This window comes from Benincasa hispida, chromosome 9, assembly GCF_027475165.1.
Source record: "Benincasa hispida cultivar pf3 chromosome 9, pf3_genome.v1.1, whole genome shotgun sequence".
NCBI classification, from domain to species: Eukaryota; Viridiplantae; Streptophyta; class Magnoliopsida; order Cucurbitales; family Cucurbitaceae; genus Benincasa; species Benincasa hispida.
The window spans coordinates 85701469-85718962 of NC_143486.1; the positions used below are offsets into that span (position 1 = coordinate 85701469).

Sequence of the window (17494 nt, forward strand, 5' to 3'; positions counted from 1 at the left end):
GCGCCACATCCTCTCCTGGCCTGAGAGGGGTTCAATCTAGTTGGACTATGATCTATTGTTCATTAGAGGGACCAGTGGTACTTAAGGAGTTAAATGTAACTACAGAGACAAAACGATAATTTGGCCTAGCTGTACTTACGAGCAATTTGTGAAGGGTCATCGTAGTGTTGATTGATTATATCCAATGGACATATAAATATATCTGTAATGCGAAAAGTGCAGCTGTCGGTCTTTAATGGAGTGTTTGACAGTTAACGGATGGTGAATAATTAAAGAGTTTAATCAATTATTCATGTACCATTGGAGCTTCAAGCTACAGGTCCATAAGGTCCCCTTGGTAGCTCAATAGGATTTAGTTGAGAATTAGTTTTTGGATTAATTTGCAAATTAATAGAGGAATTTAATTATATACGATATAATTAAGTTATTTCAACTATATGTGATATAATTGTCATAATGTATTTGATACATTATAGCTTAATGTGAGAAAATAAATATTTGAATGGGATTCAAATATATTTTCTATGAATGAGATTCATAGATGTTAAATTTAATATAAATATGATTTATATTAATGTCATATAATAGAGAAAAGAAACTATAGTTTATATTGTATGTGATACAATATTAATGTTGGGATGATGCCTTAAACTCTCGTTGGGTCCTGTAGTTTGTATACACTGTATTGAACAAACGCTTGTGATGTAATGATATATGATATTTTCTTCACTGCTGTCTATGAAACATGTGATGTTTTAATTGCTTTACCACGAACCAATAAACTAAGATCCCTGGTTGTCATTGTGACTTAAGCATGTATGTAGAGACATACAGATGGATCATACCTTAAGTGATAACCAAAATGGGCTGTAGTATATGGATATAGGAACGAAATCCTGTGATACTATGGATACGGCCCACTTTGTAGAGAGTTACAAGTGCTGTGACTTACTACAGATGGTCCGATCCTTATCATTCATGTGGAGACATGCGAGCGGAGGCGCCCTATACAAAGGAGTTTGTATAAGACCAGAGAAGTGTTATAGTCTTGTTATATAACGCCATTCATGACAGAGACTTTACTTCACTAGGATGACCATGGGTAACATGACCTCAGTCCTGAGCGAGTTGGGAACTACTGCCTTTGAGAGCGTTCATTTGATTTGTATGGGTGTGAGTGGCCAGATTGCCGACTCAAACCTACCACTTTGGGGATTCATCAGATTTGGGAGCTAGGAACTCAACTATACAAGATGGAATTCACTCATTCCCCAAAGTAGGGGTAAGTAGATAGATTGCTCCCTTAAGGGTTGATTCTGGAGTTTGAACGATGTGGCGCCACATACCTTCTCATGGCCCGAGAGGTGTCGATACATAGTAGGACTATGTTGTATTGTTCATTAGAGGGATCAGTGGTACTTAATGAGTTAGATGTAACTACAGAAGCAAAATGGTAAATTGGCCCAACTGTACTTACGAGCATCTGTGAAGGGCTATCGTACCGTTGATTGGTTATATTCAATGAACACAAAAATATATTTGTGGTGAGAAGAGTGCAGTTATCGGTCTTTAGTAAAGTGTCTGGTAGTTAACGGATGGTAGATCTCATGGCTAAAAAGTTTAGTCAACTATTCACGTACCGTTGGAGCTTCAAGCCACAGGTCCATAAGGTCCCCTTGGTAGCTCAATGGATTCAAATTGAGAATCATTTTTTGGGTCAGTTTGAAGTGTTCAAATTGACAAGATGGAGTTTGATTACATATGATATGATTAAACTGGTCAATTGTATATGATATAGTTGATATGATGTATGAGATACATTAATTGGAGGAAAAAGATATAAATATGATTTATATCAAGTGGAGGAGAAAAAAACTATGGTTTAAATGTTGCATATGATGTGATATTAAAACTATATGTTATAAATATAATATGATAAGTTAGTTATTATATTTATTTATAATTAAACAATTATAAGATAATTATTGGTAGTTTTCTCCATAACTGTACGTGAAAGTGGGAGGTTGCATTCAGTTTTGATAACTGAAGGATAAAATGAAAATAGTTTTCATTTTTTGCATAAGATCGGATTATCGCTTCACAAAGTTGTACACTACCCATCATATAACTAACGAGAGCCTAAACGATAGCTTAAGTTTTCCTAAATGATCGTGTACACGCGTAGTCGATCTAAACGGTCGTATAGCTTTTACTAAACGATCATGCACGAGAGCGAGATTACCTAAATGATCGTCTAAACGATCATACCTGATTACCTAACGATCGTGCACATTTTTCTAAACGATGAAGCACCCGTCTATAGACTCCAGACCTCTCTCACTTGTTTGGTCATTAAATACGATCGTGTTTCCTTCTTCCCTCTACCAAATCCAACAAAGCCCACACCTCATGGATTCTCACTTTAAGAATATCAAGGTCACTGAGTGGTGGTGTCCAAGTTGCTACCTGTTCATGTAGAAGACCATTCGTTTGCTGAGCGACAGCGAGATTTGGTAGACGATTGGCTTGACAGTGCAGTGATAGCGAGAGGGGTTGATATTGACGAGAGCGAGAGATTAAGAGAAGAAAAGTTCTTCAAAGGTGAGTCTCTCTGTCCTTTGTATTTATTTTGTTAAAAGCATGCCGTAATTTATTTTTTGATGCATAACCTGTATGTATGTTTGTGAATGTTGTATTTTTGTCACAATGTTTTTGGAACGATCTTGTTTCCGCTCATAGGTACTCTTTGATAAGAGTTCCTTCAAGTAAAACTATAGGTTATATGTTATATTTTATATAACATATATATATATATATATATATATAATATGATAAGTTAGTTATCGTATTTATATTATTATTAGTTTGATAATAAGGAAGGGAGTTACAACTCCCTTCCCTATCTTTTCTCTCCACCCACATTAGTGGGTGGTGGTCATTTTATGGCAAGTTAAAAAGAAAATGGTTTTCTTCTTCTTGGTTTTTGTTGGTTGAACGATTGAGAAAAGACAGAAGTGTTTTGTATCTTTGAGTGTTCTTGTGAAAGTTCTCAATCTTCTTCTTCCTCCATATTAACCTTTCTCTCTTAACCAAAATAGTCAAAGCCCACCACTCCGAAGTTCTCAACCTGAGAATATCAAGGCTTCATATTGGTAGTGTTCGGGTTTTCTGGTTCGAGGTTTATCTTGAAAAAGGTCTTCAAGAAGTTGGTGATTTTGTTCGAGGGAGAATGGTGAAGAAAAAGGTCTTCACAGGTAATATTTCTTGAAACATTTTCTTGTAAAGCATGTTGTAATTTAATTGTAAATGCATATCTAGTTGTTTATTTATTGTAAACTTTATATTCGATAATTTATGAAATTTGGTTGATCCACTTCCACTCAAGGTTCTCTCATACGAGTTCCTTTATAGCCCATGTGGATGTTGACAATACCCAATTGTATAAGATGTGATTTTTCAAGACAAATGAATGCTACAACAAAATATTTTGCTATTAAGTATCATGCACCATATGAGGTTGTGGAATCGACATCGACGATTTGGCCAATTTGGTGTAAGAAGTGGGAAGAAGGTTGCAAATGGAGACTTTGTGCAACAAAGAAAAATCGTATGGCTTGTTTGAGATAACTAAGTATGTTAACCAACATACATTTTTTTACTCGGAACTTAGTCAAAGTCATGTGCAGTTAGATTCATCGATGATTGCATTAGAGTTTTGTGATGCCGTAAGAGAAAAACCATCCACCAGTGCGGCACAACTACAATCCGACATAAAAAACAAAATTTGGATATCATGTTCCTTACCATAGGGTGTAGGAGGGAAAAAGAAAGGCATTGGTTAAAGGGTTTGGTGATTGGGACAAATCATACAAATTGTTACCCAGTTGGCTGTATGTAGTTAAAGAGACCAATCTTGGAACATGTATGGAGTGGATAGTGAAACAAACGTAAACTGAAGGACATGTCATCCTTACTTCTGTATTTTGGGCATTTGGTCATTGTATAGAATCTTTTAATAGATGTCGGTCGATGATTCAAATAAAAAATACTCACTTGTATGAAAAATATCAAGGAAAATTACTGATTTCTATATCAGTTGATTCAAACAAGCATATTCTTCCCCTTGCATTCATCGTTGTAGATGATGAGTCTACAGACTCATGGGGGTGGTTCTTGAAACATCTGAGAGAAATTGTTACACACGAAGATGTGTGTTTAATTTTGGATCGACATACTAGCATTATCTCAATAGTAAACAATCCAGCAAATGGTTGGATGAGACCAAAATGTCATCATTGATTCTACTTAAGATATATTGTCAGCAACTTTAATAATAAAATAAAAAAATACAAATTCAACATACTAAAGAATTGTATTTATGTGCTAGATGTCAATTCCAAATTCGAAAGTTTAATAAAGCCATTGAGGACATCAAAGAAATAAATTGGAGTTGTCTGAGTTTTTTTTTTTACAACATTGGTATTGAGCAATGGACTTAAGCACACGATGGAGGGTCAGGTATGGATGGATGACGACAAATCTATCAGTGCATAAATGGAGTCCTCAAAAGAGCTTGAATGTTGCCGATAAATGCTCTTGTTCAAATAACATTCTACAAGTGCGAAAATTATTTCGAAAAAAGAAAAAGTAAGAGCTGCTTTGGAGCGTCAAGATAAATACACCCAGTAATGATTTTTTTTAATCATCAACAATTTGTTTCAAATATATTTGTAATACTAAGTGAGTAAATATTCAGGTACACACACGAAAAAAAATTAATAAATGGGTTGCAAGATCTAGTAAACATGAAATACAATCATACGATATGAAGGTGTGTTTCATGTGAAGACCGGACATCAATACCTCAATGCTAAAGGAAGAAATGTTCAAATACTTAGGGTAAACAGGTACGAACAATATTGTTTATGTAACAAGTGACAAGTGTTTGGCATTCCATGCTCGTATTTTATGACAGTTTGCTCACATTTTAACATGAACTACAAACATTTTATTGCGAACTACTATAAACTGTCAACATACGCTGTATGTTACTCTCCTCAATTTAAACCTGTATTGCATGAAGATTACTGGATCACGCACTCTAAAATGCCTGTCTTACATGTTGACCCATCGTTGTTGAGGAAATCTGATAGACAAAGAATTCATGATACCATAACGAGATGGATTGGATAGAACCAAACGTTCGACTACGATGTGGGTTTTGTAATCAGTTAGACCATTCGTTACAAAGATAGGCTCCAGACAATTAGGGATTTTTATTTTAAATATTTTTATGTTGTAAATACTATTTTTATTGTGTAGTTAATTTTTTTAATTATAATTTATTAAGTTGTATATTATTGTTATGTTTTACTCGAGAAATAAATAATTTTTTCTTCTAGATCATGACTTTAAATCCAGGACCGATTGATCCTGATGTTCTGTACGACCAGTCAATTCATTGATCATCAATTGTATGGGAAGATCATACCACTGGCGAGATATCTTGTAGACGTCGAGAGGTCGTTGTTCATCGCACTATCCCTCTTCACCCTGAATACTACAATTACTTCGTATGTTTGGATTTTATGGAGTTGTCAGATTGGGATTCATTCAGCTAGATTGGTACCTCATCACAACACTGGTCGAGAAATAGAGGCCTGAGACGCATACATTTTATGTGTCCACTGAAGAGTGCACTATCACTCTATATGACATGAAAGTGTTGTTCTGGTTACCTAATGATGACAGGCCAGTTTACTCGCTGTGACCCCACCCGCTGATAAAATTAAAGGATCGAGATTAAGTTTTACATGGTTAAGGACACAATTTCGTGAGCTTGGTGATGATACAGACGAGGAAGCCGTCTTGAGATATACACGAGCATATATACTACAGATAACGAGTGAAAGTCTGTTTTCTGACAAATCAAGTCATTTTGTTCACATGATGTTTCTACTATTGTTAGCTTACCTATATGATATAAGACGGTATTTTTGGGGTGGAGCATGTTTGACATGGCTATATAGATAGCTATGCAAAGCAATAAAACTTGAAGTTCGTGAAATCGTTGGATCTCCGATACTTTTGCAATTATGGGCTTGAGAACGACTTCCAACAATAGCTCCACAACTTCGAAATGTAAATGACGATCAATTAAGATGAGTCTATGATTCTCAATATGTTATTTTAATTCAATTTAATTTAACAAATATTTTTATATGACTGATTTAGCTAATTTAAAATTTACATTATTAATTTAAAAATATTGGTGGAGAGACAAATTTTGTGTGACTAGGACAGCTACACATGTAGTTGATCAGTACAGATACATGTTTGATCCGCTTCAACCTGATCAGATACATTAATATTGAACCAAATTGAAATTTTTATACAAACTTTTAATGCATCCGTCTTTAATATTTTTTAATAAGATATTTCATGTTTCAGATTATTTGGGAGCCTTACAAAACTGTCATGGACATTTTGCCAAATTTTTGTACAAAATGGTCAAAATATATAATGGACGATAAGTCCTCCCATATGTTTTCACATTGGTGAGTGACATCTTCCTGACAGTGTAATGAGACAATTTGGTTTCCAGCATGATGTCTCATCGCCTTGTAATACTGAACCCCTACTGCATGACGTCGACCTAAGAACTAGAGTTTGGTTGGAAAAAATTGCACATTTGGTAGTGAGATAGCATTATCTTTATTGCAGTAGGGATTTCTATTGGGCAATTTGATAGGGATGCCACTCAAATTACATCAATTGGTACAATAATATTACAAGACGCTGCATTACTTGTCAGAGAGCAACTATGGGTTATTTGGTACCTAAATAAATATTGTCCAATTATTTTTAATTTAAATTTATTTCAAATATTGTTTAATCATTTTATAATTCACAGAGATCAAATAAAAATTGCCTCTGTGATGTTGCAAATGATCCAAACCAGGTTATTACTACACGTAGGGGTGTTCAAAAAATCCGGTAACCCGACCAACCTGGACTACCCAGCCTAAACTGCAAGGGGTGGGTTGGGTTAGATTTTATTTTGGGTTGGGTTGGGTTAAAAATGTTAAAAAAATATTAAATTCGGGTTGGGTCTCGAGTTACCCATTCCCGACCCGACCCGAATATATATATATAAAAGTTAAAAAAAACAGTCAAATTAAAAAAAAAAATGGTGACCCAACCCGGCCCAACCCGAAATTTTTGGGTTGGGTTGACCCTCTAAAAAAGAACTAATAGGGTTCATTATTAGCCAACCCGAATTTTTGGGTTGGTCTAGAAAAATCTTCCAACCTGGCCCAACCCGAACTATGTACACCCCTAGCTACATGTGGTAACAATGAGAGCTATATGGAAGAGATACATTATATGTATGATAAATCTACTGCTCATCCACCAGTTCTGAAACGTATGAGACCTACTCGAGTAGAAGTAAATGAGTTTAATGAGGTCGCCCACAATGTGGAAGAATTACCTTCTATGATGCAGATGCAGAGCCAGACTGGTTATGTTAGTCCGATGATGATGATGCCAATATTTGGTTAGGATATTATGATTCAGAGGCCGGCCCATCATCTTTATACCTGCATGGACATGGGTGCGACCATGAAGAGCATAATGAATATTTATACTATGAAAAACGCATGTAGAGGTACCAAAACAACATCAAGAGAAACCAGAGCAACCTCAAGTTCAGAGTCGACGACGACAATCATCTTGAAATCGACGATGTCCGCCTTGTGTCATACATCGCTTTTTTTTATTATTGTTTTTAATGAGTGAGATACATGAAATCGTTGTATTAATATAAACATTTTAATTTATATTTTATTAATTTTAAGTTACATAAGAAAAATGAATGTGAATTTATTTTTTTCTATGATGAGTTATAAGAAATACGAGAACATCCTTAATGAAGAAATATAGAGAGTACCTTAAAGTATACAAGTCAAATAAAAAAAAACTACCATATTTCTCTAAATAGTTTTGAAACAATATTTGGCTAATGAATTTTAAAAACTACAATATTAATTCAATTTTCTTATCTTACAAAGTCTTCAAATCACATGGGAAATTTATACCAAATTCTGTGCCCATTTTACATCACTTTGCAGTTTCAGCTGCTCCAGTTTTATTTCTGACAGTCGAAGGAACTAAAATCAATCAATCTTGATAAACAAACATTTGGTTTATAAAAATAAACTTATAACTATTTTGAGTCTTAAAAAATTAAATTTATAAACCTACTTTCACTCCCGAGTTTATTATTATTAAAATTCATGACAAGTTTTGAAAACTAAAAAATGTTTTTTCTTTTTCTTTTTGGGTAAAATTTGACTTAGAATTCATAATCATGAAACCATCTAGAGAGGGTCTCCATATGGTCAATCACTCTGTTATTTGGAAATCAACAAACAACAAAAATTTACAAAGCATTTGCTCTCCCAAAGTATGTATTATCAGTATACTATTTTAAAATCTATATCCAATAACTTACAACCTTCTGTGAGTTCTTATAAAATTTGTTGTATTTAAAGCCACAATAGCCGAGCATGCATAAGCTCCACCAAAGAATAATGCTGCTGATAACAAAATGAGGGCCTTCCATTGCCTTCCACCCACCAAAATTGCCGATGCAACCAATGTGATAGCAATGGCAGAAAAAGCCTTGTTCCAAGTTTGAAAAGATTTGATGGCATTGCTGCAACTTCTACAATGAATGATATGTCGAAAGTACCGATTCGACAAGTTCGGAGCATGCATAGTTCCGATTCCCCCCTTAGCTGGAGATGATGCTGAAGCTCCAGCAACTATTCCCGCCGGGGCGTGTTCAACAATGGCAGGTAGTTTGGGCAACGATATTGTACTGTGTCCAAAGTAATATGGCATCCCGTGCCCGACTTTGTCCATCCAGCGTCGGTACTCAAGAACCCAAGTATCAGAGGATCGTAAGTTGAGATAGAGTTCTTTGGTAGGTACTTTTTCTTTGATTAGGACTTCATTTTGGGATGAAAGAAATCCCATGTCTTGCTCAAAAACTTTGCAAGCATTTTGATGCATAAACCATGTAGGCAGCAATTTTACCAAGAGAGATGATCTTGTGCTACCAAATCTCACTATAAGCATGGATTTCCCTTGGCCTGTAGGTCTACAGAGGAAAAGTCCTGTAAAGTAATCCATTTCACCTTTTTTATTGGGAAATTCCCTGTTATTCTGAAGGACACAAGGTGCTTCAAACCTTAAGAAGTTTGCCAATGACTGATCTTTAGCACGGCCCCACCAACCGGCAAAACCACGATTTGTACGCTCGGTAACCTCGAATCCAAGTGGCTGAGCATCTTCTCTTTTGGCAGTAAAATCTGTTCTATCATGGGAGATAGGTATATGTGCAGGGTCCATAAGGTTCTCGAGAAGTATTGAGTGATCATAAGGAAGCTCGTGAACAGTCGAAATGTCCCGAAACCCGGGCCGGTCAAAGTTCTCGAACCATGGTATCTTTTTTAGGGTTGAAGGCTTTTCCAACGACATCCACACCCAAACAACTCCCTGTGAGTCCCTTACCTCATATGTTCTTAGGCATGCTGATCTAGGAATCTTGGCATCTGATGGAAGCTGTATTGCAGAGTTTTCAGCCAAGTCGAGGATGGATTAAGACAATTCATATGATTGTTTTCTTGGGCAAATTGCAAAAAGCACCCCTAAAATGTGGTCATAAGTGCAAATACACCCTCAAACTTATACAAGTCTTAAAATTGAACCCTCAATACTAGCCATAGAAATTGGACCCCTAAATAATAAAAATTGAACACTCAAAACTTATAATTATTACAATTTCTACAATTATGTAAGTTTGAGGGTTCAATTTTTACAATGGAAGTTTGAGGGTACAATTGCAACTACCACCATACTTCAGAGGTACTTTTTGCAATTTGCTTTTCTTGTTTTTAAAAAAAAATAAAAAAAGGCAATATAATTATGAAAAAACTACTTCGCATAGAGAAGTAAAAATATGTTTTGAATGGTTTTTGGCAATAATACTTTTAATTGGAAATACTTTCTAGTTCCTAGAAACACTTGTACTAACTAAAGAGACTACTCTAGACAAAAATTATGTAAGGTGTATTTAAGTGTTTTTTAATATTGTGTTAGACAATAATAAGCTAAAAAGAAAGTAATTGAGGTTTTCTAGGGGTATTTTTCGCCTCTTAAAAATTATATCAAAATCACGCTCAGAATTCTTCCTTGCATCCCTCCAAGTTTTATATTGCACCAATATGAACGTACAAGCTATATACACTTGTTTTGAAATGACTTTTTAAGTATTTAAGAAATATTTTTAGGTAAAAAGAATATATTTTTAAACACTTAGAAAGTTAGTCCAAACAAATTCATAGTCAGACTCTATTACCTGAGGAATCTTCACACATTTCCCCTTGCCTTCAAATTGCCAGCCATGGTAAAGACATTCCAGTCTGCCATCGATTAATTGGCCTTCAGAGAGCTTTGCTAGCCTAAAACCAGACTATGTAAGTAGGATAAAGTTACGAAGATTCATTCTAAGCTTTTTTTTTTTTTTTTTTTTTTTTTTCTCCAATTGAAACAACTATATTTAGTTTGAAAAAATGAAAGAATACAAGGGCATACAAAACAACCAAGCCGACAAAACCCCCTCACTAAAGAAAGGGTTTCTGGGAGAAGTATTGCCTAGAGAGTACATGAAACTAAAGCCCAAATAAATTACAAATGACCTAGCAGACCAAAGAAATACATGAAACCGCACCAAAGACCAAAACCTCACTACGGCCCCTCTCCATTCGCTGGAACATTCTATTGTTCCTCTCCCCCCAAAGATCCCACAATAAAGCACACACCCCAACAGACCAAAGAAACCGACCTTTCTCTTGAAAGGTGGATGGAGGAGGAACTCCCTCTGACGGGCAATCAAAAGATCAAACTCTTGCAAAAAAATGATTTCAAAAGATCCTGTGAACTGACACTCCCAAAGAAGGTGAGCAAGGTTTTCTTCCACTTTCCGGCAAATTATGCAACAAAAAGGACCCATTAGCAAAGGCATCCTTCTCGAAATTCTATCCATTGTATTCACAAGACCAAGCAAAACTTACCAAGAAAAGAAGTTAACCTTCTTAGGAATCTTAATCCTCCACAAACCATCAAAGATCGACTCGACAAAAGGAGAAGGATCCAATAAAATCCTGAAGAATGTTTTACAAGAGAAAACTGCTAATGGGTCAGGACCTCCAAATACGAACATCCCTCCTCCCAATCCTGAAGTCAAAATCCTCGACCAAGGGAAGAAGAGAAGTCACCTCAGTCATTTTCCTATTGGTCAACGACTAACGGAAACCAAAGGAGTAAGAAATAGAGTTTTCCGACCACACCAAGAAGTTCGACACAAAGCAATTTTTCAAAGAGGACAAAAGATACAACCTAGGGAACGCAGATGAGAGGTGTCTATCCCTCACCCAATGATTTTTCCAAAAATGTGTCTCCTTACCATCTCCAACGACACATAAAATAAGATTGGAATAAGAGTGAATCTGAAGAGAAATGTCTTTCAAAAGATTTTGTTGCTAACTCCTTCTGCCACCCAAGAAGATTCAATCTAAGTTATAATTTGAAGGTTCAAAATGACAAATCTAATCCTCGCTTCAGGTCTATTTGGCTTCTAAACTATCAAAATAACAAGTTTAATCTTTAAACTTTTCAAATTCCCAGATCTATAAACATAAAATTGTAAGTTCCGAAACTTATTAGACACTTTTAAGTTTTAACTGGCCAAATAGACACAAGAGGTCGATCTACTAGACACGAGAGAACTAAATAGACACAAAAAGTCGATCAACTAGACACAATTGTAAATTCAGAAACTTGTAGATACTTTTAATGCTCTACAGAACCAAATAGATACCTAGACACAAAATTGTAAATTTGGAGATTCATTAAACATTTTTAACCAAATAGATACAGATAAGTCAAATTAAGAAACTGAACTTGTGACAAAATTATGCTTATGATCCCTAGAATAATCGTTTCTTTAAAATATATTTATTTTTTTAAAAAAAAACAAAAATAAAGGTAATTGGAGATGTGTCAGAGGAAGGGAAAAAACAGAGATATAATAGAACAGAGAGAAAATTTTGAAACAAAAATAGCCTAAACATTGATATACCGTGAAATAAAATAATAGATTTCAACTGGCCTATTAGCTCAGTTGGTTAGAGCGTCGTGCTAATAACGCGAAGGTCGCAGGTTCGAAACCTGCATGGGCCATTTTTCTCTTTCTTTTTTTTTTACTTCTTTTGGGGGATTTTAAGATTACCTATGTGGGCACCTATCTTCATGACAGCGAAGCTCGCCGGTTCCATCGCGGTAAAGAACCAACTGCTTATCGAACACAGTGAGCCCTAACGGAGCATCCTCCGGCACATTCCGCGTCAAGTACAACGGGTACCACTCTTCAGTCCACTCGTACTCCGCCGTAGCTTCACCGCCAGGCTCCTCGACGGTCGCCGGACCCAAAAGAACCACCTGAGCGTCATCGTCCTTCAGATCGCCGCTCGGAGATGCAGCTTCGGCGTCTGCGACGGCACCGGTGCGCACCGAGGAACTCTTTTTAGTGGCGACTGATTTGAACGAGGAAGAGGACAGAGCGCGAAGAAGAAGAAAATTCGTGGGGCGCGTGGGGTTACGCGCGTGAGAGAAAGAGGAAAGGGAAAGAAATGGGCGGAGAGAAACCATGGGGGAGGTTGAGTTGAGAGAGGAGAAGAGGAATTAGGGTTTTGGAGGGAAGGTGAAGAAAAGATGAACATAGGTTTGAGTTGAAAAAGAATGATTGCTTGGTTAGAAGAGTAAGGCGGCCTCTGAACCACACAATTGAGGAGACCATAACGTGAACGGACAAATTTCAAGGACACTTGTGATTTGTAGAAACGACGTGTCGGATTTTTCTCTTTTTTTTTTTTTTTTTCCTAAAATACCTGTAATTCCCTTTTCAAAGATTGTAAGACTTTATTTTGATTTCAATTTAGGAAACATTTGGTAATAAAAAATTATATAATCGGAATGAAGTTTCCATGAATCGTAATAAGATTGATTTATAGACATAACTGAATTGTTTTTTTTTTTTCTTGCGTATACTTATAATTATGAGATATTTTATTGTTACTATTACTATTATCGTTATCGTTATCGTTATCGTTTTGTCCTAACGATAACGATTGTGATAATGTAATAATAAAAGTGACAAGTTCATAATTTTCATATTATTACCGTAACAATATTTGTAATGATAACGATAAGGTAGTATGTCTTGCATAATTTTCAATCACAATCAGATCGAACAGATTTTATTCTTCAATCATATTACATGATTTGATTATAAATTTCAAGACGAACCTCACATCTCATTATAGTTACACATAAAACAGGTAAATAACAATAAAAGTAATCAATTAGGATCCACTTTTTATATTATCATTGATGGATTGTTTTTCAACGGGTGTAAACGTGACCTTAGTTTATATATTTTAAAATATTATAATTTTACACTTAATATTTAAGTATTGTTTCAATTTAGTCTATAAATTTTATGATTTACTATTTTAATTTTGATTTTTTATTAAATACTCATTTTCGTCTTTTAATGTTTATATCAATTAATAAATTTAAAAGAATTATTATTAATTAAATTTCACTATTAATATTAATTTTAAAAAGTGAACTTAAAATTTAAGTACTACATGTCTAACATTTTGAAACTTATAGACCAAATAAAACTAGACCCATAACTTAAGGACAGAAAAGTTTTATTTCCCTTTTTTATATATAAATTAGATATCATGTCACACCCACTCCCAGGCTACCCTCTTAACCCAGAAAGAGATGTGAATACAGTAGATGTCAACCCTCTCATGACACTTGTTGTCCATCTGATACCTGTAACCTATATCATCACCTTTGCATAACCTGGTAGGCAAGAACATATATACATATTTACACACACACATATATATTGATGGAGTGGAAGAAATTTGGGTCCTAAACACTCTAATTACATTGATTTTAGTGGATTATAATGCAAGTTCTTAAAACAATAGAAATAGGGTTTTAAACATACAACCTTTGATGAATCCTCTAAAATGCTTCAAATCTCCTTCAGTTTCTTTTTCAATCTTTGAAGTAGACCACCACAAGAGTCATCTCTACTAATATCAGACCTTAGATTGGGTGATGGAACCCAAATTGAGAGATATTTGGTGTGGGTTTGAGAGTTGGAGTGAAAGAAAAAATATTTCAGAATTTTCACTTTCAAAATTAGATTGCATGAATAAATCCTCTTCAAATTAATATGTATTTATGTAATTTGGACATGTAAACCTGACTAAAGTAGGAGAATCTCTCAATCTTCTACTAATTAAGTGAAATAGGTGGAAGTCAAATGAAAAAAGTGGGAAAAACCCACTTTCTATTTTAAATTGATTTTCTATTAGTTTTTTTTTTTTTGAAATTGAAAAATCAAAATCAAAATTATTTTAAATAATTATTAATTAATTAATTAAATAATTTAATATCAAATATTAAATTAATGAAAACCATAATCCAAAACATGAATCCAGTTTATTCATGTAATTAATATTTAGATCTCAATTAAATATTTATAACTTTCCAAGACCATTTAATTCATCAATTAAGCGCTTAATTATATCGAATATAATAATTCAAACCCTAAACTGAATTTGAACATTTCAAATTCCCTCAACACGCAATTCTAAGGTTTGATCTTTTTACGAGCTAGTAGAGGGACCTAATAGACCTACAGATCACGAGCTCAAATAATTTGAGATTAATTGGTTAAACTCTTTAAAACGAATTAATCGATATTCGTTAACTACCTCCACTATAGCTCACTAGTTGCACTTTCCTCACTGTAGATATATTTTCTGTTCATTTGATTTAACCATAATCAGTAAGTCGATCCTTCATAGGTTGTTCGTATTTACAACTAGGTCAAAATTACCGTTTTACACCTATAATACATCTTGCTCCTCAAGTCTCCAATGTGAAGAAACCGGTAAGGATTCTTGAGCATAAATGGGGATCGGTCCGAAATCCCAATTTTTACAGAATGCACAATTTTACATAATCATTATACATTATGCATCAAAATAAATTATGTATGCTAAATTCAATTTAATAAAGGAGCTAAGAGATAAGAAGACCCTTACTTTTGAAGAACCCTTCTTCAAAGGAATCCTCTTCGATCTAGAACAATCACAATCAAGAGGAATTCCAAATGACCACGAACGCGAAACCTAATTTAGACACAACCAATTAGAGCCTTCTGTATTCTTTGGGATGAGAATCACAAGAGTTTGGGGGTTCTGTGATTTTTGGTGAGAGAATGAGAATTGAGAGAAGAGAAGAAAGAATGAGAAAAATTTCTCAAAAAAGATTACGTGTCTTTCTCTCCTCTGTCAAAACAAGGAAGAAGATGAAGACCTCCTAACCTTAACTCATGTATGTTCCCTTAATTTTAATATATATATATATATATAAAATAATCAACTTATTATATGTATATATATATGTATATAACTATATGTTATATCATATATAACATATAACATATAGTTTTAATTCTCTCAACAAAGATATTTAATATAAATCCCATTTATATTAAATTTAATTATATGAATCCAATTCACATAATTAATATTTGAATCATATTCAAATATTTATTTCCTCTCAAATAAACTTTATCGTGTATCAAATATATTATAGTGATTATATCATGTATAATGAAATTAAATTAATTATATCATATATAATTAATTCCTCGATTAATTTGAATAATTCAAATTAATCTAAAATTGATTATCATTTAATCCCCGTTGAGCTACAGAGGGGACCTCATGGATCTGTAGTTTGAAGCTCCAATGGTACTTGAATAATTAATTAAATTATTCAACATCCATTAACTGTCAGACACTCCACTAAAGACCGACAACTGCACTATTCACACAATAAATATATTTATGTGTCAAAATGATATAACTAGTCAACAGTGCAATGATCGTTCACAAACTACTCGTAAGTACAACTAGGTCAAAATTATTGTTTTTCCCATGTAGTTACTGAAGGAAATCATAAACATAGATCTCCATGATTAGCGAAAGTGGATTGTTCCAAATTCAATTTCGAATGAACACAACAATTACAATCTTAAATGGAAACAAATAGATTATGCATTAATAGAAATTACAGCATGCTATAAGGGAATACAAAGGATAGAGTATGTATACCTTTGAAGAATCATTCTTCAATCCCTTGACCAGTCTCCAACGTGTCCAACGCAGCCCTCGAACGCAACGAACATAACACTAACAGCACGAACCACCAGATGCTCCTCAAACCCAATCGAGTCCAACTCGATTCATGAACAGATGTTAAACACCACTACGAGTGTTACCTTGGTATTCTTGATAGAGAATCCTAGAGTTGTGGGCTCTGTATGATCTTGGATTGAGGAACGAAGGAGGTAGACGATCGAATAGTCGATCGAGTAAGTGGGAGATGAAACACTGTCTATCGTATAGACGATGTGCTCGATCGTTTGGTAAACGGCAGTCTATCGCATAGACTTAGCTACTCGATCGTGTAGCAACGATCAACTGAGTAACTATCGTATAGTCAACTCTAAACGATCGTGTAACCTTTCAACGGCCATCGCTTAGTAATAACTATTTTTACTCAATAGCGTTTTTTCGTGAGAATTTTCCGAATGGAACAACTATTAGTTTTGCAAAACAATTTTTCTTTTATCTCATGGTTACCATAAAACTTCCAATAACCTCCCACTCAAACGGTTATTAGAGAAAAAGAATTAATTATCATATAATTAATATATTATAAATAAATATGATAACCAACTTATCGTATTATATTTATAACTTATAGTTTTAATATTTCATCATATGAAACATATAAACCATAGTTCTTTTTATATTTTATGGTACTTAATATAAATCATATTTATATTAAATTCTCCAATTAATGTATCTAATACATCATACCAATTATATCATATATAATTGAATTTCTTCTTGTTAATCTGAACACTTCAAACTAACCCAAAATCTAATTCTCAACTTGAACCCATTGAGTTACCAGGGGGACCTTATGGACCTGTAGCTTGAAGCTCCAACGGTACGTGAATATCTGATTAAACTCTTTAGTCACGAGATCCACCATCCGTTAACTGTCGGGCACTCCTCTAAAAACCAACAACTGCACTCTTCTCACTACAAATATATTGTTGTGTCCATATAACCAACCAACAGTGCGATAACCCTTCACAAATCTCTCATAAGTACAGTTGGTCCAATTTACCATTTTGCCCCTAGAATTACATCTAACTCTTTAAGTACCACTGATTCCTCTAATGAATAATAAGTCA

The 17494-nt window shown here is 34.4% G+C and overlaps 1 protein-coding gene and 1 non-coding gene across 2 annotated transcripts; one reads left to right on the plus strand and one right to left on the minus strand.

Annotated features, from left to right (window-relative positions):
* Positions 1-8399: 8399 nt before the first annotated feature.
* TIC55-II (translocon at the inner envelope membrane of chloroplasts 55-II) lies at positions 8400-12949 on the minus strand. The gene is made up of 3 exons (XM_039041732.2): positions 12359-12949; positions 10427-10529; positions 8400-9630 (listed from the first exon to the last, which is right to left on the minus strand). Exons 1-3 carry the CDS (start codon positions 12775-12777, stop codon positions 8512-8514), a joined length of 1641 nt encoding a protein of 546 aa, XP_038897660.1. The 5' UTR covers positions 12778-12949; the 3' UTR covers positions 8400-8511.
* TRNAI-AAU (transfer RNA isoleucine (anticodon AAU)) lies at positions 12236-12309 on the plus strand. Its single transcript has one exon. It is a non-coding gene; the product is annotated as a tRNA-Ile (tRNA).
* Positions 12950-17494: the final 4545 nt, after the last annotated feature.

Coding starts and splice junctions, on each gene's coding strand:
- TIC55-II (XM_039041732.2), bottom strand. CDS start 12,777: ATGGTTTCTCTCCGCCCATTTCTTTCCCTTTCCTCTTTCTCTCACGCG. Junction 10,530..12,358: donor GAAGATAGGTGCCCACATAG/GTAATCTTAAAA, acceptor GTCTGGTTTTAG/GCTAGCAAAGCTCTCTGAAG. Junction 9,631..10,426: donor AATGTGTGAAGATTCCTCAG/GTAATAGAGTCT, acceptor TCTGCAATACAG/CTTCCATCAGATGCCAAGAT.